Source organism: Tachypleus tridentatus, chromosome 12, assembly GCF_004210375.1.
Source record: "Tachypleus tridentatus isolate NWPU-2018 chromosome 12, ASM421037v1, whole genome shotgun sequence".
NCBI lineage: Eukaryota > Metazoa > Arthropoda > Merostomata > Xiphosura > Limulidae > Tachypleus > Tachypleus tridentatus.
The window spans coordinates 83,969,795-83,995,121 of NC_134836.1; the positions used below are offsets into that span (position 1 = coordinate 83,969,795).

At 33.7% G+C, this 25,327-nt stretch overlaps 1 protein-coding gene across 11 annotated transcripts in view; it reads left to right on the forward strand.

Moving 5' to 3' along the window:
• Nucleotides 1-25,327, forward strand: part of LOC143233843 (uncharacterized) — a 109,169-nt gene that overhangs the window by 67,361 nt on the left and 16,481 nt on the right. For 10 of the 11 annotated variants that reach the window (XR_013018348.1, XM_076470612.1, XM_076470611.1 and 7 more), the window contains 5 exons: nucleotides 16,357-16,545; nucleotides 20,137-20,359; nucleotides 23,781-24,006; nucleotides 24,406-24,521; nucleotides 24,643-25,324. Coding sequence is in view for 10 of the 11 variants with exons in the window: in XM_076470612.1 (XP_076326727.1) it covers nucleotides 16,357-16,545; nucleotides 20,137-20,359; nucleotides 23,781-24,006; nucleotides 24,406-24,521; nucleotides 24,643-25,324 (1,436 nt within the window). In the remaining variant the exon portion in view is untranslated. Of the gene's footprint in view, nucleotides 1-7,755; nucleotides 8,465-16,356; nucleotides 16,546-20,136; nucleotides 20,360-23,780; nucleotides 24,007-24,405; nucleotides 24,522-24,642; nucleotides 25,325-25,327 lie in introns of those variants that run through there. The other variant, XM_076470614.1, reaches the window with a different exon arrangement.

Sequence of the window (25,327 nt, forward strand, 5' to 3'; positions counted from 1 at the left end):
GAAACTGCAATTTCATTTTCTTCGCATGATATGGTATAAAATACGCTTACTTTACAGATTTCACATCGTAAAATGACATAAATAATCCTTGTGTTTTATTTGTTTTCGGGTCCGAGAACATCTGGACAAATTCGCTAGTGGTTAGCAAATAGCTGGTGTGATTTGTTCCAAACGTGACCTATGTCTCTCATACGATTTTTATAGATTATATTGTAGATTATATCTTATTTTATGAAGTTCATTGGACTTGTGCATGTTTTCGAACCAGTTTATATGGCATTGTGAAAATGATTCTATTAATAAAGGGTCTATACAACGCAAATCTGTAACAAGGTTCGTGGTTTTTGTATTCACACCTATTCCACCAATTTTCTCTTGATTTGAAATTTATCTATGAGGTATGATTTAAAACATTTACCTTTATGAACATCGCTAATTTTTCTTTTCTTAGATCCATATTTATTTTTTGTATTTTCATTGTAATTATCAGTTCATCCTTCAAGTAATGTCCGATTTTAGCTTCAGAAAAATAGAAAGGATTTCAAACGCTTTTAATGTTATTTAATCAATAATGTATATTTCATGATTATTAATTACTTCTTGCTAACGATTCACAAGCTTCTGAATGCCACGTCTATAAAATTCTAAGGATTTGGAGGAAAATAATGTAGAGAGGGTAGTTTGGACATCTTCATGTGTTCCGAGCTCTTTTCCATCAAGATAGTTCTGCAAACTTTGGAATAGATGATAATCAGTTGGGGCAAGGTCTGGAGAAAAAAGAGGATATTTGGATTTTTCCCAGTCTAGCTCTTCAGTCTCTGCAGATGTGATTCCAACTGTATGGAGCCGTGCATTATCCTAGTGTAACACAACACCTTTACGATTCGTCAAAGCAGGCTATTTTCTTTCAGTACAACATTCAAGCGCTCTAACTGTTGACAGTAGAAATCTGATGTAATCGTTACATGGAGTGGCATCAACTGACAGTTGATCACACCAACAATATCCCACTAAACGCTTAATAAAACTTTCCTAGGGTGGCGGTCCATTTTGGGCTGTGCTTTAGTCAGTTTACTTCCACTGAGACATTGTTTGTGGCGCTTAACATTTTTATAATATATCTATTTTTCATCTCCAGTCACTGACCTGTCTAAAAATGGTGAGTTACGTTCACGAGAGTGCAGAGAAGTGCAAATGTCCACTCTTGCTCTAAGATTGGCTTCTGTCAAATCACGTGGGACCAATTTTTCAAGTTTTGACACCTTTCCAAGTTGCAAGTTGTTGCAGATGACTGTGAACTGTTGAATTAGCTGAATAAAGCTTTTGTGCTGGTTTCTTCAACTGTTACAGTACAATCTTCATCAAATGCAGCAAGCATCAAGTCATCATTAAACTCAACAGGACGACCTGAACATGGCGCATCACTTAATTTGTAGTCAACTGATCTGAACTTCTGAAACCACCTTCGACATTTTCTTTCATTGAGAGATTCCGCACCATAAACACCATAAATGTTTCGTGTAGTTTCTGCTGCACTATTTGCTTTTTTTTAAACTCGTAAAGCATTATATGCCTAATGTGCTCCTTGGACACATCCATCTTCATAAAGGTGTATTTGATCAATTATCTGAAAAAGTGGAATTGAATTAGTTTCTTTTACTTGTTTGAACATTTTTATACATGTTCTGCTATATATTTTAGTCATTAAAGCCTTCTACAAAGAGAGAAATGGTGATGCACTTTCTATGTGAAATTTTCGGACATTACTTGTGGGATGGTTTGATATATATATATGTTATATAGAATACTTAAATTCATTATGTAAATTAGAAACAAAAGAAAAATAATCTAAATCCAAGGAATGTTTCGGAAGACCAATCAAAGAAGTTTAATATGTCACTTGTAACATTAAAAGTACCTTGTAAAATGTCTTTTATTTCATCTCTTTTATAAATATTTGTTTGTTTGAAAACTTCAGTCTTAAATTACGTTTAAACGCTATATCGTTATATTACATTTTTCAAATTTTATTTTTAAGTACAATAGTTTTATTTGTTTTAATGCTTATAAGTGGTGCAAAAATTAGTTACTATGCATCCAGCAGAAAACCCAGATTCGAGGAGATCTGTACATATTAAATTAACCTTAATGTTTTATGAAGTTAACATACTTGATTTTTTATCCTTTTATCATATATTAAACAGGAAGATTCATCTGATAAAACAAATTTGTAACCTTTTTATGTCGACTTCTTACCGTCGAAACAATTTTCAGAGCATTATTTGAATTGAAATCATCCTTTAAATAAGACCAAAACATTAGTTTTGGTTTTGCTATATTTCAGGATTACCGAACCATTCTTTGAATAAGTCTGAACAAGCGATTTGGGTTTCAATATACTCTAGAGTTATTGAGCCACACGTCTTCCGGTGGGATGGTGATAAATTTACAGACTTACAATGCTAAGTACAAGGTTCTGCTATCTGTGATGGACACTACAGTTAGCCCAATAAGTGTTGCTCTAAAACAGTTGTGCACAAACCTTTTGAGTCAGGGGCCACAAACAGACTTTTCGTAACCGTTGGGGGCCACAAAAAAGTGAAGATTAAAATCGTCCCACAGTTGTTTTACACAAGATGGACATCACATTTAAGACCACACAAATAACGATTACATCAAAGAGTTTGCACATTATTCTAAGAAACGTTATGATACGTCAACTGTCACAATGTCAGTGCGATAGATGGTGCTGCATGTCATCTACGAGCTTAGAAATGTCCGGCTTGATGTTGTGTTTGTGTTTTTCGTATAGCAAAGCCACAAAGGGCTATCTGCTCAGCCCACCGAGGGGAATCGAACCCTGATTTTAGCGTTGTAAATCCGGAGACATACTGCTGTACTAGCGGGGGGCAGGCTTGATGTTTAACATTGAAAGATGCAAGACTGCTTTCAGATGATCATCAGTCAGCTGACTGCGAGTGTTGTTTTTGTTCAGCTTCATATGCGAGAAAGCCTGTTCACAGTAGTACGTGCTGCCAAACATGCTGGTGTGGACAAGTGCATTCTTTTTCAGATTAGCAAATGTATCAGGCAACATTTTGTAGAAGTCAACCAAACTGTTTTCTCGGTAAATAGCAAGCAGTTCATCAGATGCCTAAAGATCAGTAAGTTCGAGCTGATATTCGGCTGACAAGTCATCCACTGACACACTGAACGGATCAGCAAAATGTTTCATCAACAATCTGCATTGGTCAAAGTCATGAAACCGTGACTTGAAGGATTGAATCAAGGTATCTAGCTTCCCAACATAAACTTGTGTGTCAATGTCCTGATTCTTCTGTAGCTGTGACTGAAAAGTAAAAAAGTGCACGTAGTTGCCTGATGCTGCTTGCTGTCGGGACAACTGCAACTTTGTCCTGAAAGCTGAGACGTGATTTGCAAGCTGACAGACAAGCTGATTTTTGCCTTGCAACTTCAAATTCACATCATTCGAGTATTGTGTCATGTCGACCAGAAAGGTCAAATCAGCTTGCCATGCTGGATCAGTCATGGAAATCACTTCTGTGTCTTTGTTCTTGCTTCTGAGGAATTCTATCACCTCATCAATCAACTCCCAGAATCTTCTGAGCATCTTCCCGCGACTCAGCCAGCGTGCTTCACAGTGATACACAAAGTCACCATAGTCTGAATCAATTTCTTTAAGAAGACTTCGAAACTGACGGTGATTGAGCCGTCGTGATTTGATGAAAGTAATGGTTTCATCACTAATGCCATCAGTGCCTGAAAATCAAGTTCTTTACTGCACAGGTTCTGTTGGTGAATAATACAGTGCAACTTCACCAACTGTCTGTTCTGCTTTCCTCGATGTGTTATCAACAGTGCTAACCAGCCCGCTACTTTCTGCGGTCATGACTGGTACTCCATCAGTTGTCACACTTACCAATTTCGTGAAATACAATGAAACACTACTACACAGCGTGCTGTCTCCTCGAATAGAGCAGACCCAGTTGTCTGACCCTTCATGGAACCCATGCCGATTAGTTCCTCTGTGATATCAAACGATGACGACACACCACGAACAAAAACTAGTAGCTGTGCTGTTGCTGATGTCAGTCGACTCGTCTGCTGCCAAAGAGAAGTAGACAAAGTTGGTTGCTTTATTTGTAAGCTGCCTTGTCACGTCTGCTGAGAGGTGTGAAATTCTTCATTGAACTGTCATAGCCACCGTCTGTAGCTTGCAAACTGCTTCCGGACACAACTTTTCCGATGCAGTAATCATACATTGCTTGACAAAATCACCATCAGTGAACGGTCAGCCAGATTTCACTATCATCAACGAAATATCGTAACTGACCTCACATGCTGCACCTAAATCTGCTGACTCCTTTGAGAAAACGTTCTGCTGGTGATTCAGCGACCGCTGCAGAGATTTAATTCGAGCTGTTCGTCCATCACCGATAACGTTGTGGAAATCTTTATGCTTCGACTCATTATGACGCTTTATATTGGGTACCTTCGCCACTACTACTGTCGAATGACACAGCAGACAAATCACGTTCTTCTGTTGTTGAACAAAACAGTATTGCGCAGTCCAATCGTCATGAAACTGCCGGTTTTCGTCGTCAACTTTTCTTTTATGATCAGCTGCCATTTTTGTTACGTAATAATATCAAAATAGGGCTCGTAAGTAAATCTCGAAGAATAATTGGAACGCGTGAGATTTCCTAATTATATTACGTCATTTCACTAATGATTAAATGCCTATGCATTAACGAGATTTGCTTATTATTATTTTTTATTGCTCCATACAAATATGGAACCATCCAGTATCTAATCTAATGCATATTCTTCTATATAGCTTAATCTTCTCCCAGGCGCGAACTCTAAGTGCATGAACTCTCTATGTTTGACTTTCCTGTTGGACACCGCGGGCCATTTGGCGACTCGTCGCAGGCCGGACTTTGTGCACCACTGCTCTAAAACAAACAAATTAAGCCGCATTAATGCCAGAAGACATTGTTTATTAATGATGATAATTCACTTTGATGATACTATATTAACATAACCTTGTTCTCGCACTGATGGAGAAGTCACTGTGGTTATACCATGTTAGCATAACCTTGTTTTGATGCTAATCGAGAAATCACTGGCAATATATTATTGATTTGGTCGTTCAAGAAGGGGAATAAATATAACGCCTCTGATGTAAAAACTTGTTAGACGAACACACGAAGATACCTCATTTAAATGAAAAAGAAATTAATAGTTTCTAAATTTCTTGCAAAATATTTTCATTCAAACACAGAAAAGTAATTTTATGAAATACTTTATCGTTCCTTAATGTTACTTTAGTAAATTTTGTAGAGAAGTCGGTTGTTGTTTTATGTAGTAATCGTATATTCTTTGTTAAACAACAATAAAAGTTATGAAAATTACCTTGGTATTTAGAAAATCAATTGATGCAACAGTTCAGGATATTTAAACCATGATTATTAAGTATAAAACGTAGAAACCTTGAGACTAGTTATTAACAATAACTTTTAAAATGCTTTGCGACATACACCCATTCTTTTTACTGGAAGAATCCTCAGTTCTTGATATTTCCTGTTACGCTGGGACACTTGCCAAATTGTCATTTCTTGCAATATATTTATGAAAGTCAAATTGATATGGAAGAAATAATAATGTTGTATATAATTTCGTTAAAAAGTGGCACAGAATACTTATGTACACGTGTTTCTGAGTGCAACAGCTAACAGACCAGAAATATTATGTAGGCCGCAGTGCACAAGTTAATATAAGGATATGTCAGTTTCTGCATTAATACCAGTGTGAGGGCAGTTCAAAATTATTCAGAAGACTTTGTGACCGTTAGTATAACCTTTATAGAGATCTCAAGGGCAAAATGCAGTTCGTACAGACTGAATATTAATTTAGGTACTGTAGAAATGAAAGACAAATGTATTAAGTCACGTAGCTAACATCCTTGTTATCATCCGTATAGTAAAACTGTTTATTGTCACCTGTCATTAAGTTTCATATGCTAAGTTATGTATTATTTAATTTAATATTAATATTATTTAATAGTGACGCAGTTTTAAGAATATTTTTCGACTCTTATTATTGGTGATCTAATAATAAGAATATCACATACGGTCACGAAAGGGTCATTTGGTCATTCAAGGTTATTCAAGATACCCATTTTTAATAAAAGTAAAAAAAATTGAACTCATCCTTTACTTTTGTAACCGAAAATTATTGATTCTTCTGTTCAACTCTTATAAATTGATGGCCTTTACCACAAGAGGCAACTCATTCCATAAGTCCGTCACCTTATTAAAAAAAATTCATCCACTCTACAATCCAATGAAGTACTATTCCCCAACCCTTACAAATGCAATTTTGAGGAGGAGAACGTAACTACACTGATTGCATATCTTTTCCATCACACTGATACTCCAGAAGAAAATATAATATATTTGATATGATATACTTCCTGTTGCTTAATTCGTGTTGTTGGTTTTTTTCATATCAGATTGTACCAAATGCTTTTGTAAAGCTTCTATTACTATATTTCCTATAATTCTGTCTATAACAAAAGAGAACCTGACAGAACTATAATTTGCAGGACAACTCTTATCACTCCCTTGAAAATAGGAATTATATAATCAGGTCGTCAGTTTTCAGGCATTGGGCACTCCCTGTTAATCTACTATAAAGGAGAGACAGTCTCGTCTATGTGATGTTTGACTTCCTTTAAAACCCTGGAGAATCGTTTTTTGTTACTTTCGCGCAAAGCTTCACGAAGGCTATCTGTGCTAGCCGTCCCTAATTTAACAGTGTAAGACTAGAGGGAAGGTAGCTAGTCATTACCACCCACAGCTAACTCTTGGGCTACTCTTTTACCAGAAAATAGTAGGATTGACTGAAATATTATAACGCCCTCACGGCTGAAAGGGCAAGCATGTTTGGTGTAACAGGGATTCGAATCCGCGACTCTCAGATTGCGAGTCGAGCATCCTAACCACCTGGCCTAAACGTGGAGAAAACTTTGTCTATCCCTAGCGCTTTACCTATTTTGAATATTGTAATATTTCTGCTTACCATAAAGGATTAATACGCTGCTGGCCAAAATCTTAAGACCAATGAACATAAAGAAAAAAGAAACATTTTGCGTTGTTATACTCAACCACTTATTTGAGTAGAGCTTCGAAAGATGAAAATAAGAAAAGGGAAAATAAAACTAAAAAAAAACTTTTCAGCATTTAATAGGGAAAATGTGAAGACTATGAAATTAGCCTAAATACCAGCTGATCAAAAGTTTAAGACCATACTGAAACGAAGCGTTAATCGATAAACCCGTAATGAAATTTAGTCATTTGTGTTCAAGCATCAGCATTGTCAACATCTCCCGTATTACATTGGGTAAAAACATGGCAAAGGCTAAAAAGTTGACAGAGTTTGAACGTGGCAAAATTGTCGAGCTGTAAAAGCAAGGTCTCTCTCAACGTGCCATCGCTGGTGAGATTGGGTGTAGTAAAACTGCTGTTGCAAATTTCTTAAAAGACCCTGAGGGATACGGAACAAGAATTTCAAGTGGTCGGCCCAAGAAAATTTCGCCGGCATTGAGTAGGAGGATTCGACGGGTCGTCTGGCAAAACACCAGCCAATCGTCAAACCAGATTAAGGTCCTTACGGACGCAGAATGCAGCTCAAGAACAACAAGAAAGGCTTTAAAAAATCGTAAACGTTTTCAAAGGCCACGTCTACTTCCACACCACGAAACAACTCGTTTAATCTTTGCTGAGAAGCACCAAACATGGGACATAGAAAAGTGGAAGAAGGTTTTGTTCTCTGATAAGAAGAACTTTAACCTGGATTTTCCAGATGGCTTTCAACGTTACTGGCACGATAAAGATATCTCACCGGAGACATTTTCTACACGACTCAGTGGAGGGGTTCCGTCATGATCTGGGGTGCTTTCTCCTTCCATGGAACAATGGAACTTCAGGTTGTACAGGGGCGTCAAACAGCGACTGGTTACATTGGTATGTTGGAGAGAGCATCCTTATTGTCTGACGGCCCTCGCTTGTGTGGAAATGACTGGACCTTTCAGCAGGACAACGCTGCAATCCACAATGCCCGTAGGATAAAGGACTTTTTCATAGCGAATAACGTGATTCTTTTGGATCATCCAGCGTGTTCGCCCGAACTGAACCCCATTGAAAATGTTTAGCGCTGGATGTCAAAGGAAGTCTATAGAAGTGAACGTTAATTCCAAATAGTGCATGATCTTCGTGAAACTATCTTCACCACTTGGAATAACATTCCAGCCCGTCTTCTGCAAACGCTTATATCGAGCATGCCAAAGCGAATGTTTGGAGTTATTCGCAATGACGGCCGTGTAATTCACTACTGAGACCTCTTGTTGGGCATTTCCTACCCTGTTTAGGCCTTTTTTTTGGTATGATCTTAAACTTTTTACCAGCTAGTATTTAGGCTAATTTCATAGTGTTCACATTTTCCCTATTAAATGCTAAAAAGTTTATTTTCCCTTTTCTTATTGCCATCTCTCGATCCCCAATCAAATAAGTGGTTGAGTCTAACAACGCAAAATGCATATTTTTTTCTTTATGTTCATTGGCCTTAAGATTTTGGCCAGCAGTTTATCTAAAATCATTTACGTCAGTTAATGAAGCTTACAAACACTTTTTCAGCAATAGATTTCTTAGTTTATAAAATATGTAGTAGAAGACGTAAACTCTTATATGTGGTCATCAATATCCTGCGGTGATATTTCAACGAAATTCTCACACTAATTCTTGAAAGGCATGTGTGTGCGTGACTTGACGTGTAGTACAATTTAAGTTTATTTGTAATTGTTATGTATTTTACTTTATTTCGGATCAGTCTACGACTTGTATTACGTACGTTACATGTTACTATTTCAAATAACTATAAATTTAAAATTTATTAAATGTTAGTGTGTATCAAATTTGTTATATTTGTCAACAAGATTGATACACATAATTTTCTGCCCTCTCCCCCAGTGGTTTCGATACCCGTAGTGAGCAAGGCACAGATAGCCTGTTGTTTAGCTTTGTGATTAATCCTAAATAATCAATTTTAGTTTTTAACACAAACAAAAAAAAAGAAATTTATTATGATGGTTATTACTAATAGTTATTACAAATGATGATTTATATACGACAGTCGGGTCCACAAGGCGCAAGTTTCTTTAATGTCAGTACGCAGGTATACTTACAGTAATGCTAGTTAGTTCTGTTCCTGTCTGGCCTCACATCCTTACAAACTGACTTTTCCTGATGAAGATATTTAATGTTCTCATAGTAATAATGACGTCCAAAGTAATTGACTGAAGTTTGAACGATTTGTAATGTTCGAAATATATAAACGTTCCTGGTCAAATTGTGTAGTTTTCCTATTAATAGGTGTTAATCACAATTATATTTTCCTAGGCCTGTAGCACAGTGGGTGTAGCTGTCCAATAATAATGATACTCTTCTATTACTGTCTCTCACTATATGCTTCTTTAGGAGTTGCGCGAGGTTCTCAGTTTCAACAGTGTTCGAAAACGTTTTCGTAAAACAAATATTGTTGATTCTTACTTTCAAGAGTATTTTACAAATTACTAGAACAGGCGGAACTTGTGCAATACACAGCTAAGAATATACGACACAAGCAAAAAAAGAAAACTATACTGAAACAAGCGTTGGTATTAAAATAAACGTATAATGGTAAATCCGTTACAGTAATTAAGCACAAAGCTACACGATGGACTATCTGTGCTTTGCTTACCACCGGTATCGAAATCCGGTTTTTAGTGTTTAAAATCCACAGGTATATCGCTATACCACTGGGGTGTTTATATTTAAGTATTGTACGTACATAAGCTAAACAGCCAGGTAAGAGATCCCTTATATTCAGACATAATCTTAAATAATATTGAACTACTTAAAACGAATAACAGGATTGACTCTCTTTCTGTGCATAAAAGTAATCCTTTCGGAAGCATAAAATAATCCGTCATGTGAGAAAATACTTTGGTTGTTATTTTTAAAATACTTACCTTGATTATGTAAGCCATAAGTTTATGTTTCGTTGAAGAAATAAAGGTATAAAAGTGCTGCAGCTAGCGAAATTAGCAACTAAATAAAATTGCTGTATTAGCACATACTCTGAACCAAGGATTGTCATTAAACATTGGATAAGCTAAGATGTAGAACTTGTAGTCGGAGAAATAAATATTTTCGTTATCACTATGCGAATCGAATTTTGCAACTATTCTCTTTACCGGGTGAGCCAAAACAAAAACAAAACATACCCAACAATAAAAACTATTACAAGATCATGATATTAATGACGTATGCATGACTAATAAAGTAGGTATGCTCCCTCTACAGGTACCCATGAATTTCAATAAGTAAACGTTTTTAAACCGCAGGAAAATCTTGAGAAATTGATGTTATCAAAGCTCTCTTTCAGCCATGGCATAATGGCTTATAGTTCCCGTCACCTCTTGATAGTTTTCGGATCTAATTACAGTTTTGGAAAAGGGAGGCCAAACACTTTTCATTGATGCATTTGACCACGACTAAGGTCTCGTAGATTAATTTAATCTAATACTGCCTAAAAGAATTTCAATGCCACGGCTACTGAGGATTCCCTCTTGTTCCTGATTAACATAATTTATTTGCTTAGGATGATGATTTTAGTAAAATGCAACTCATTAACTGTTTGTTTGTCAGAAAGTGAATAATCTTTCTAAGTTTTTAATGTGTTATAAATCAGAATCAATAGTCTTTTTTACTGAAGATTCCTTCAAGTTTGGTCTTTAGTGAATCCCATACATTTGTTTATATCACTTTTGAGTGTAACAATTACTAATTTTTCATTTACAACTAATCATTGCCTAGGATTTTAATGCTGATTGTTTTAAAAAAACTTTTTTCTTCTAATTTGAACATTACACTAAAATAATCAGTGTTAAACAGCGAGCAGGAAATATCTGGCAGTTACAGTTGAAATCAAACTTGTTTCACGTTATATGATTAATAACAAAGTTTTTGTTTTTGTTTTGATAGTACCTCTAATATTTCCAATTCAAACCTAATGTTATTAATTACACATACAAGTCAGCAAACATAGAAAAGTCATCTAAAATTTGTGTACGTTAGCCTAGATTGTCAGTTCCCAATTAATTTTTGTGAATATTCTGTCGAAGGTTAAGAAGAGTAGATAAAAAAAGCTTTGCTCAGAATCCAACTTCAACCTTTATTTTTATTTATTTTAGGCGGTCATGAAATTTTTTTTTTTTTAATTGATTGAACGACTTTTGGATAACTGGCGTTCAAGAAAAATGAAAGCGGTTGTTAAGGAAAAAACAACAACTTTTATTTACAAAATCCTCTAACGTTTCAGAATAAGCGTATTCCCTCTTCAGCGAAATATTGAAATTGAATAAGTGTATTCTGAAAAGTTCGAGCTATTGCTAGTAAAAAATGCTTTGTGTCTTGTCAACCATCTTCATTACTATTAGGCTTCATTTTGCCTATTATAAATCCATTGCCAAGTTTTGTAGTATTGAGATACTGTAAATGTCAGAAATCCTGTGCCGGATCGCATATAGGATAGTTTGAGGTTCATGCAACAATGCCCCTCATTACGCTACGTAATTTCAGCTATTTGATGCAAGACTGGTTTAAAGCTCTTATGACGATGGCACTGCTGAACAGCATACCTGGTCAGTAATTGATAATTCATCATAGTTTTTACTGTGGTCTGCAGTTTCGCCTATTCAAGGCTCATCAGCAAAAGTAGTCCACAATAGAGGGTGCAACGTAAAAAAAGAATATATTCGGTCTGTAAGTCACATATTATGTTTTAAGTTTTTACCTTTGGTAAAACCAAAAATCTGTAATATCTTTATCATGAAACAGTTAATTTTCTGTATAATACAGAATGATAAATTTGACATAGAGACACGATATTATTCACATGCCTAAATTAACTCAACTAAAAAATTCCATAAATGTTACACATCATCATTATAAAAGATCTGATGATATTTGTTTGGTTCGCTGCTCAAAGTTGTGCTGGTGAGCCCTGAATAGTGGAAACTACATGTCCATAGGAGAGTGTAAGGTGAATCAAAAACCACATTAGAACTCTTTCCTCTGTATTTTATATACCTAGCCTAACGAATGTGTGTAATTTATTAAACTCCGTAACCTGGCGTGAAACTTGTATGGTCTGGAAGTAATGTGTTAAAACCCCAAAAGTACAATAATATAGATAGTTTATGTGTGTGTGTGTGTTGATTATTATGAGAAAGGGTAGCTCTCGTATGGGAGATAATCAATCATTGAATGATTACATTAAAGGAGGCGGTCAACACTATTTAAACATTAAACATACTCGATTGATACCAATGTGTTTGATAATTGTGATTCAACATTCTAAAGTAGTGTAACAATGAATTTCATGTAATATTTAGTTTATCTAAAAGAAGAACGGTTAAGAATAATTAATAATGCGTTTGGAAACTTTTACATAAATTAAGGGTGAATAACCAATGTTTATTGTTATTCCTGTATTAGCATTGAACATTTCACAGTAGGAGTGCCGTAAAACTATTTTCGAATGGCCTATCACGAGCCCATTTAGTCACCAGAATGTAAGGTCTTCTTTAAAAAAACAAGTCATACTTTTTAGACAAGTCTAACAGCTATTTGAAGTGACTTTAAAATATCAAACTTAATGTTAAAAGCGTATATGGTATTCGCTGAATAAGGAAACCTCACTAAAAACTTTCTAAAATTCTAAACCGTTTCTCTTCTCCCAACATTTTGCTTAAAGAATACCAGTTTCTAAAATAATAAGCATAAATATCTGACATATTTAAAATTTTAGACTTATTTTTACAATTTAATATTTTAAGTTCTTACAATTCAAAAAGATACCTTTATGATAAAAATCTTCCTCTAACCAGTTATCGAAAACCCGACTGAAAAACAGTGAAATTCATTGGCCAAAAGCTATAACAAGTAGTAAGTTTATGACTGTCACAAAAAATTACTTTGTAGCAGTAACGTTGAGATAAAAAATAAGATTAGATGATGTTACTGATCGTTACTAGTGTGATAAAGACGCACGTGGAAGACGTACTGAGATCGAGATTTGATAATGATTAACACATGACACTGCAATGACATTTAACTGCAATTTCATATGAAAAATACCATTTATAGTTTTCGTTATTGTTTGGTTGTTTGTTTTGCATTAAGTTTCTTCAAAGTGTATACTTTATGTAGCCGCATATCAGGAATGCAAGATATCTCTGGCTTATCTGAGTTTACGATGATGTAATACAACTATTTTGTAACAAAACAACCAAGTCTTTATGCTGGTAACATAGTAACCAGTTGTATAATAGTCCTCAGGTTCAATTCGAGATTTTATTGGAGGTAAACGTTACGCCAGTCTTACATTCCTGAAACCAACGGAATGATTTGATGTAATATTTTAATGACATCAAATGTGTATTTACGAAATGACAAACTGTTATTCCCCGCGAGTTTTATAATTTAATATATAAATTTAATATTGGGATAACTTCGTACACTGTCATTGGATTTTTGTTAAATTATCTTTGAAGACTAAACTTGGAGGTTGGTAGTACTCAAATTTTGTAAGTTTCTCACTGGATCCAAAGTGTAATTTAAATGAGTTATATGTATATGCGATATAAATAGCTGTTAGTATTTATCAACGTTATTTATCCGTTCTTAAACTGTAACGTAGATTTATGTGTATATACAATCGAAAAAGAGTCTAATTTCTTTAACTTTTCTAGCTTATCTTTTACATCTTAATATTTCAAATTGTTTTTAATTCAATTTTAATGGGTCGTCCCCTGTTGGTACAGCGGTAAGTCTATGGATTTGCAATGCTAAAATCAGAGGTTCGATTTCCCTCGGTTGACTCGGCAGATATCCCAATATGGCTTTATTATAAGGAAAACACACACACATTTTAATGGACCTAGCGCGGTTCAGATGCTATTGTACGGGACTGTGGATATGAGGTTCTATGATTCGAACCGTGGATCTATGGTTACTACCTACAAAAGGAAAAAAAACAAAAAACATTGTGCTCCAACCTTTGGGACTGTAGGTGCATTACAAAAGTGATGATCAAATCCTTCTATCTAGCCATGCCAACTAGCTACTTTCTCCTAGTTTATTGCTTAAAAATTAAGAACAGCTAGTGCAGATGCCCCTTGTGTAGTTTTGCGCATAAACGTAAAAAAAGAAAAGGGAAAAAACACAAGCAAACATATGTTAACGAAAGCAAGGAAAAGGATTTAACATAAAGCGCGTACACACACACACACACACACACACAACGACTATTTCTACCTTGCTAACTGCTATTTTGACGGATTTGCTAATTATTTTAACAAGCCTGTTTTTTGTTTGATTTTAATCTAGTTTTTCTCAATTTCAACTAACTCTGAGAATAAATAACTAGTTTTCTCTCAACATCTACGATTTATTATGTGATTATACACTAAGCAACAAACAACAACATTCAGACTGGAAATACGTTAAAAATATAGCCAGATTTGTTAACAGATCCTTCCAGTTTTGTATGTGTGAGTATGATTCGTTTTAGCTCAAAACCACACAATGTTGTATCTGAGTTGTGCCTCCCCGCAGGGAATTGAACCCTGGATTTGAAAGTCATTGAACATACTACTGATTCACCGATGGACCATAGTTTTACGTCTGTGTACCAAAAATGTCGGATTTAAAACTAAGTTGAAACTGCTGGTAAATTGATGAGTTCTTACTACTTTGTAACATATATATAACAACAATAACACGTAATAGCTATTGTGTTGTGGCAAGTACAAGAGTTTTACTATGATGAATATAATCGAATTTCTTTCATGATCTTTTAAAAATAGGATAATAAAGTCTATTTCGCTTTTTTTCTGACTACTTTTTATTATAGAAAGTTATATATAACCCTTTGGAAAGGCAAAAATTACAATTGTTAATGTGTTGTAGGGAAAAACATAGTAGCTCGTTATTTTAAAATAAATATCACGAAATCCCATGTTGTTGTATCCCTTTCGTGCCCAAAACGGATGCCCTCAAATCATTAATTTCAATTATTTCCAGTCCTTGACCTGGAATGTCGTTGACCTGTCTTAGGTTGATTGATAGGTCAGTCTATTTTTTTTTGTTTTTGATAGAAACTTTAATGTCTAAAACTTGAACTTGAAGAATTGTCAGACAATCTGAATTAACTGTTAAGACAATTCCTCACGACTACAGTCGTTAGCTGATCGTTGTATCTGCATGTTCTGTAGAGGCATTCATCTTACATACAATTTGTAAAGCGAACAAAGAACATTTCGGGGGTAAAACTATCAGGTAGAATTGTACTGCTCTAAATCTCTGTAGAGATTATACACTTGTAAATTTGGTATTACTATGATGATTGTGTAGATTGTTTGGTAAGCTAATTATTTAAGAATGTATTGTGTTAACTCTGTTGAATTGATCCAGTGACGACCTATTATATGTGATTTATACTGTACACGTATATCATTGTCTTAGTGTTAAAAGCTTCAGTTACAGCAGTTCTTTAGCTATGTCAGGCTTCCCTGTAACATTAGAAGGCTTCTCAAATAGTTGTCGTTTAGCCCAGTAGTTTTAAAAGCCAAACGTAAACGACTTAGACTTCTGTTAATGGAAGTAGCTGCTCGTGACTTGAATAACTGTCAGAGAATTTGGTTATAACTTTTTTTATACAAACACACTATCGTATTAAACCATCAGATGTGAAGGGAAAAACAACCACAGTAGAACGTTAAGTGTAATTTTACTGTTTTTGTCTTAATAATTTGCAGATACGTCATATTGTAATTTTATATTGTTGTTTTTGCTTAGGATAATTTGTGACTTTTAGTTGAATGAAAGATATATGTGCTACCATATTTTGCATCAAAGTCAAAAGTCAAACATGTTGTAATCCAAGTTAAACAGTGACATACGGCTAAAAAAGAGGACATTTAACGCGTCACTGTAATAGAAAGGAAATAACCAAAGAAATCAGGATGTTTGATGATCAAGGTGGAATCTAATATATAGTTGTTACGTAATGTAAAATTTAACCAGACTCGAGTAATTTCCTTTTAACACAGCTATCACGCTACAACCAGCATCGCTTTAACAAAACTCAAAGCATTCAGTGTAGTTATATCATAAAATGTTGTTCTACAAGCGGTGATTAGTTACTTTTTTTATGATTATACTTTTATAGTGCGAGAATGAGGAAATCGACGTCGGTGGTTTCGAACAGGGCTTCAATATCAAACCCATTACCGCATGGTAACGTTCCGGTGTTAACTATGGACGATGACTGTGCCATCAACGAATTGCTAGAAGGTCGTATGGATCTTGATGTCATCCTTCCTGATGAGAATAAAGCCCGGATGAACGTAGAGAGAAAGTAAGAATTTAAGTAAACAATTAAAAACACACAGACAAGTATAGGATGTTTTACATATGATTATTTTGTATTCTTTTCCTAAAACGTATCTATAGTAAAATACATAATATCACGTTTCACTATACCTTTCCCAAGAGATAATAAGTAACACATGCCTGCAAGCTTAAACTTGATAAAAGTTGATCTGATGTTAAATAACAAATTTTACATAATTCAGTTACGTATATTTCGAAATAAAAGGCGAACATAGTATCGTTTTTCTATCGCGTAACGATTTTTTGTACAAATGGGGAAAAAATTCTTATTTAGATCAAATTATTACTTCATTTACCACAATGAACATATTTAATTATTAGTATATAGACACAAATGGCCTAAGCATGGGCAACCCAGTATCACTAGTTCTAGCCAATATTTTTATGACACAAGTTGAAACACAAGCAATTAACACAACATTACATCCACCATTATACTGGTACAGATATGTAGATGACACGGTTGCGGGATTTACATCTACAGAACACGTACTTAATATTTTCAATCACATTAACTCTATACATCCCAACAATAACTTCACATGTGAACAGAGAGAAAGTAATCAAATATCATTTCTTTACCTCAAAATTACAAGAACCGACACACAATTTAAAACAGAAATCCACCGAAAAATCACCCATACTGGACTATACATTCCTTGGAACTCAGCACATGAAACAAAACAAAAACTCAACATACTAAGAAACCAAATAAACACAGCCATAAAACTATGCTCACCAGATGAATTAGACAAAATAAAACAATACTTCATCAACATCAACACGTTTCCTCCACGAACCGTAGAAAACATTATACGTACACACCTAGACAAAAAGCAAAATCAACCAACAAAAGTAAATGTATCTCACGAATCAAAAAATCACGAAACCATATACTGCTGCATACCATATATTCCCGACATCAGCAGAAAAATAACCAACATTTGGCAAAAACTAGTGGCAAAATATGACATTCCAGTTACTACCAAATTTATTCAAAAACCAGGCACAAAACTAAGGTCTATATTATGTAAAAATTACACTGACAAACACCACACCAATATTATTTATAAAATACAACGTGATAACTGCCACGACTTCTATATTGTAGAAACAAGTAGAAAACTGGAAACCAGATTCAAAGAACACAAAACGTTACCTTCACACGTTTTCGAACACTGAATGTCAAATAAACACAACATGACCATAGAAAACACTCAAATACTAAATAAAGAAACAAATTTAAACAAACGCAAAATTAAAAAAGCCTTACTTATACAACAACTGAAACCCAAAATAAACCAATACAAATGAACACCTTTATACCTATATTAAAAATAATATAATAAATAATAGAAAATTATGTATTCAAACATCTATCACCGCCCTCTACATTCCGACATTCAGTTACACAACCCTTTTCAAACATGTGGTCAGCTTCCGGTCAGTTACCTCTTTCTTTCTTTGTGAGCCTGACGATGACCGAAGAAGGTCGAAACGTTGTTTGCTCCTCTACGTAAAATATTTTCTCAACCCAAACGAGCCGTTTTATATATATATATTTAATTATTATATTTATGATTGTGTTCAAGAACGATCGATAAGACTCTCACGTCGCAATTGGTCTAGAGAAATCTATAGCCAGTGGTTGTCAACATTTTAAATATAACAAAATATGAATGATTTACTTATGTAAAAATACGCCTGACGCTTTGTGAAAAGTCCGTATGTGATAAAATAAGAAAAAATATCTTTACAGTAGAGTCGATTAAACGCATTATTTTGTTATTGTTTTATAAAAAGGTAATTTATGTCACATCTTTACAGTGCTTATGAATCAAAGGAAAATAAAGGATCAGATGCTTCAGTACTGAGAAGTAGAAACTGATCCCTTGACCAGTTGTTAGCTACTTGACCCTATTTCTTGTTTGTTTCTTCGTTATTGTCACATAATAGACGTCTTGCTTTCTACACCTCATATTGAAAAGGCTCTTCATAATACTCGGTGCAACTGAATTAGAGTAGTTAATGAAATTCTGAATAATCCAAGTAGCTAATTACAGTTTTGTTTGTGTATATTATCTTTCTAAATAATCAAAACAAATAAACTGGACGAAGTTCGTGTACTTAGTAATGAATCTAATTGAGAAAGTTTTGTAAAGGCAATAACCTGTGAATAGTATATTAAAATTTCATATTCAATATATCAGTAGGTGTATAATTGAATGGATGGATAAAGTTATATAGATATTACTTTTTGTAATAGAAATTGCTATCGTAGAATACAGTGGTTAGTTTTTGGTTGTTTTTTATTTGTCAAGTGTCATTATGTTACATAGCCTTTTTCTCTCCCTCTGTCTCGTATTCTTTTTTAGTTATGATTAGGTCAACATTCCTTTTTGGTCATTTTTTCTGAGAAAAATAAAATGACGATCGTAGTGTCTGTGGGACCAAGGAAACAACTGGTACGACTTTTTTTAAATACTATTTTATAAGTTGTACCAACGACTGTCATTTACAATATCAACCTCGTAGCCAGATCACGTGATAATTTTACCATCAAAGACGCGTGTTGGTAAAATTCTTTCTGTCAACGTTAACAATTCAAGCTCAGAACTACTGCAGACAAGTGACGACAGCACTAAGTGTATGATAACCAGTACATCACATGCTATCGTTAAAATCAGAAGTTTTTGTTAGCTTTATGTTAAACCTCAGACACAAATACACACATACATAATGGTAAGCAAATGCGTGTTTGCATAGTTGGGAAGTCAGTAAATGCTTAACTAGTCGATATCTGTTATCACATTTCTCATTTAATTACCCACTAATTTCCTTGGTAATGTAGCTTGATTATTGCTAGTTAGTTGTACGGAATTGCAAAAGTTTCATCTTGAAAAAAAAATCTTTATAATCATATTATTTTCACGCTTTGTTTGTGTTTTAAGTTTTGTTTTTTTCAGATTCTTGTTGATAAATCAAGTATTAATCATTTTTGCAGTATTTTTTTTTTGCAGTAAGTTATTTAATTATGGTCATCTCAAGGTCAGGATAGTTTTCATATTATTCAAAACATGTAAGGCTACTTTTTGATCTATAACATTATGAGTTCTCTCTCACTTTTATTATTTCTTTATTATTGTATGTTGTAACGCTGTATGTATATTTAAAATGTTTAAATGTATTGTAAAACTGTGGTAATACACCATTTACTAATTATTCCATTACCAGTTATTTTCACATAAAAAAGTTTATATATTTATGAAAGCATTTTTAAGTGTTTTCTTTTTGGTTATAATTCTAAACTGTAAGAATTAATTGCAAAATATATAGAGAACAAATGCTGGCAGCAGTGCTAAATCCTGAAATGAACGTTTATACCGCTACTGTGATATTCATCTGGAGAGTGAAGTGCATTACAGGATGATGTATATGCAGTCACTTACTGACGTCCACTGTGTTCTTGTGTCAGCTACGTTTACAAATTACCCAAAGTTATTTAATTTTTCTGTACAAAGTTTTAAATGAAGATTCATACTGATTAATTTTAAAGGATGCCTATGATGGACCTTTTGGTGCAAGTCACAACAGCCAATAAAATTAGTCCAGGAGGCCACGTGATCCAAGTTCTTACCGAGAGAGGAAAAGAAATCCAATATAAACCTAACACTCCCATTGGCTCATTGGATACTAAAATAATCTATATAGTGTCAAAGAGTTCTGTTATGGAGTCTACTGCGAAAAAATTACCGAAAATTTCCAATAAAACGTTTGAGGTAAATCAAAAATTGTCAGTCATAGTTATGAGTTAATAATTCTTATATAAACAATATTTCTCTTTGTTAATTGTCCTTTTGTCATTTTCTGTACAGATTACATTGTAAATATTCATTCATGTAAAAACTATATTTCGTGAATACAAAATATATGTTCAAGGAAAAAAGTTTCAATAAAGTTTGTTTTAAATGCAAAACTACACAATGGGCTATGTGCGCTCTGCCCACCATGGGTATAGAATTCGAAATTTTAGTGTTATAAGACCTTGAACTTACAGCTGAACCACAGAAAGGGTAATTACAATAATAACATTCGTGCTGTATGTGTTCCTAGCTGTTTCATGTTTTAATCAGGTAGTAACAATATATATTACTGTATATCTAATATTACCTAATGCCACCTACATTTTCATTTTAATAGAATAATTAGATTATTCCTAAAATGCATTGAGTATAACCATATTGTAAGTGTAAATATATAAATATACTTAATTAGCATTTCTTTTAGTATTACATATTAATTGAAATGTGACCTTTTTATCATACCCAATGTGTTAAGTTTATCACTTATAATTTTCTCATGTGCTTGTATTGAAACTTTCAGAATACTTAGAAAATTTTGCTTGCTTATTTTAAAGGTGCTTTCACCTATGTTACCTGAGTTATGCAAATATTTGACTTTAGATTTTTAAGTACAAATTTCGTTATTTTTGTACCACACACATTAAATTTTAATTGCTTGGTTGTCTGCTCACTAGTACTTAGGATCAACTGAAAACTTTTGTTGAACTCCACCGTGGGTCTCATGTTTGAGTAAATTGTCCATGAAACTGGTGTTGGTGTGACATCCTCTTATAGTGCTCCATAGTGGATGGGATTGTTAGGCACTAGATTAAATTGTATCCCTATGAAAACTTCAAATTCTAGACCCACAAGTCCATGAACTAAATACTATGCTCCTGTTTCTGTACTATTTTCATTTAACAAGATACCAATTTCCAATTTTTTTTAATAATCTTCAATCCAAATCTGGCATATTGTGGGTAATATATCACCTTTCTTTATCCATAAATGTTCATAATGATTTACTTGCTTCCATTTTGTTAAAAAATTTTTTAGAAAACATACTATTCAAAATATCTACCATTTTCTACTTTAACTTGTATATAAAGAACAGTTTTGTGACTGTCACATGGAACAGAGATACTTGTGGATTCTTGCAATTTATTTGTGATTGGTTAGATACAGGAAAATGTAGGCTATAAAAGCATTTTTTTTTAGTTTTAAAGATATCAGTTTATGCTTAGAAAAGGTCAACCTGCAATAAAGTAGTATGTTTATGTGTAGGTCTTTTATTTTGTATTGATTGTCTTATCAGGTGGATCTTGATAGTCTCAAAGGTTAGCTATCGTCTTTATAGAAAATAAAATTCTTCTTAGCAATTGTGTGAAGATATAAATAAACAATCACATTTTTGTTTAAACAATAAACATCATTTTTATTTGACTCAAATAAATAATCATAATACACTAAACATGTTTCAATGTTTTTTTAGACTCCTAAATATGATGCATTAGAATGTTAAAACATATCAAGTTACAGGAAGAGAATTTTTAATTATGGCATTAGGGTAATGTCATCCTTTTTGCTAACTCAAGATGAATTGCTCAACTCCCTCTAATTATGTTGATAACTTTCAGACTTATTTTCAGCATTAATCAGAGGTTTTTTGAAGGGCATGAACAAACTGAACCACAGTTGACTACTACAAGTGTTTTTATTTTTCCAAACCAAATTATATACACTTTCTTTGCCAATAGATACAGTATTATAACCTGAAGCTAAATCTAGGAAACATTGTGATTTCTGTGGTGTCAGAAACACGTATTTTGATATTCATTATTCACAATAAGCTTACTCTTATATTGCACACAAAGCTTTTAAAGTATATAAAAGTACTGAAAAATTTCTAGACTTTCTCATTAATATCTTGGTAAATAACAATGAGCTTTGCTGCAGATTTGTTAAACCTTAATCAGTTTATAACTGGACTAGAGTTCTCTCATACCTCATAAATTCTTAGTCCTGCCCAATATGAGAGATGTGGACTATACAGTGAAGTCACTTGCAGTTCTCCAGACCTACTGGTAGTATTCCATGGACTTTGACTCTCTATTTCATATTAAATGTATACAACTATCTTTGCATTGTGCTGCAAACCTATGATTTGTACTTTAGTATTCCACTTGTCATTCCTTTTATGCCTTAGTGGACCATCTACTTTGCAAATGAATAATCTGCCAATTCTTACTTTTGATTTTTGTATCCAGGTATTATAGACTGAGGTAAGACTGTCATTGGTGAAAGTTTCTATGTCTCATGATCAAACTGTCCTCCCATGTTTGGTTACTATTTCCACTTATAGTTTGTCCTTGAACCTTTGTAAGAAAGTGGACTGGAAGTCTAGACTTCTTTTTAATAGACATCATGTAAGCTATCCCTCTCACATTTCTGTATGTATGGTTTGCTTCAAATCAAGTGACTTTGGCTCAGCTGTGGTTTGATTTTTCAGTTAACTGCAGAATTATATGGGTTCATTTAATAAGTATCAACATTTTGTCCTTTTTCAAATTCATAATAAACTGGGTTTAATATCTTTGCAGTCTATGATTATCCATATGGCAGAGCAACCAAATAAACCACTTATGCTGCAATCAAAGCATCTGCTCTTTCCATGTGCTGATTTTTAAACACTGTATCAAAAAGGATTTTCTTATCTCTTGGCTGAAGCTCTGAGAGAACAGCAAACTAACAAATATTTCTATTTTAGGCTTGTAGAAAAGAAGTTGTTTTGATGAGGCTCTATATTAGGTTTGCTTATAACTGACAATTATCTTTTACTTGGCAAAAATTATTCAATATATGAGCCAGGTGATATTCACCTTTCTTTTGATCATCCTACTCTTTTGCTATTAGTTTGATATTTAGCAAAAACATGTTTTTTGCATTCTTTACTTTTTACATTGAACAGCATCATTAGCAATACTGGCATAACACTTGAATTTAATGGCTATTACCTTTACTTTAAATATTACTCATTTTATTCCATTCCTGTTTAATTTTTACCATTCACTGATGCTGTTTATCATAGAGTTAATAAAATGTTTTACATTTTAACTTCGTTTATTTGATTTGTATGATTCAGATGGCATTAATGGCACTTGTATCACAAAACTTCAAATATAACAATAACAAGTAGGAAGAAAGCAACACATAAAATAACATTTTTTGCATTGAAAAGCAAAAAGACAGTACTATTTTAACTAGGTAAACATTAAAAAAAGTATTTGGGAAAACTTCAATAATGATTTCCAAAGTATTTGATATAAAGTTTACTAAATGTGATACTTTCTTTATGCAGCAAACCTTTCGGCTTCAAGTGAAACTCCCAAGAAACCAGCTAACAGTTTTGAGAGTTAGCCCCAAAATGACATTGGCAGAGGTTAAAAGAATAGTATGTTCAGATAAAAATCTTGATATAAACAATTATCATTTAGTACGACCAAGCCAACCTAACAATGTTCTTGACTTAAATATCACATTAGCCAACTATGGGAGTACAGAGATAAACCTGCTATCTAATAAAAGTAAGTTATTATTACATAAATACTTATCAAGCTGCACTCCATATAAATATTTGTTCATATTTTGTAGAGTTAAACCAGTATTTATGTTCAACAAGGAACTGTTTTTATAGGTCTTGTCTCTTAAATTAAATTTTGTTTTTCCTAGCTAAACCATGTGTGATTTTCAAGGATTTAAACAATTATGTGTATATTTTATTTTGAAAGGATACATTTCAAATTTTATAGAGTCATTTCATTACTTATTCAGATCTTGTAATTAAGTCACTTTGTGCACATGTAGTTATGTAATTCTGTATTTTAACTTATGAATATAATGAATTATTATGTTTCATATACATAATTAATCTTTTATCTCCTGATTTAACTAATAAATACCCACTTTGTAAATTAAACTTACAGGTATTACAACAAACATTTACTCTTCTGCTACTGATTTAATTGCTTATTCTACAAGAGAGGATGAAAGGACTAAAAAAGGAATTCTTGGAATATTAACTAGAAAAAAAAGTAAAGGGGTAAGTTGGTAATATTATCTCATTGATTTTATTTTTATGATAACTGTTATTTGTCATAAACGAACAAAATGTTAATAGCATTAACTACATATAGAACATTTGTTCACTCTCTGTTTTGTAGAGTTTGGCAAGTTCAAGCAGTGATGGTGCAAATAGTCAAGGATATTCTCCAAATCCTGGTAATGATCAAACTGATCAGGTAAAGAAAACATTTACTGTAAAGCCAAGTGTAAAGAAACGACCAGCACCACCTCCACCGTCCCAAAAGACAAATACTAGGATAGAAATCTCTGATCAACTAAGCTTAGACTCGCAGCTGAAGGATGACAATGGTTTTCTTCTTGCATCTCACTCTCGACAGAGTTCAGACTCCAGTGGTTATCATGAAGCCTCTGTCTTCAGTGAACTTCCAGAAAATACATTTCCAGAAACTTCTAGTGGCAGTGGGAGCAGTGGCTTAGAGCATAGTGATACTATGGTACATTCAGCTCCTTATCCACCACTACAAAAGATCTTAGTGTCAAATAAAGATGCAAAATCTCATCAGAGTGATAAATCTAATCTGACCAATGTTCCTTCAACATCAAGTATATCAGTGGTTAGTGCTGTTGGAAAGAAACGTAAAGCTCCACCACCACCACCAAAGAGGGATGCCAGTAAGCCAGAATTAGATCCAGTTAGGGAGATGGGTGCTGCCAGAGAGAATGATGATATTCAGTCAGAAGCAAATCCAGAAACATTAGAATCTGAATTTCGGGAAGGAATTGATGTGATAGAAGACACTCTTAATATAGATCATGAAGGTA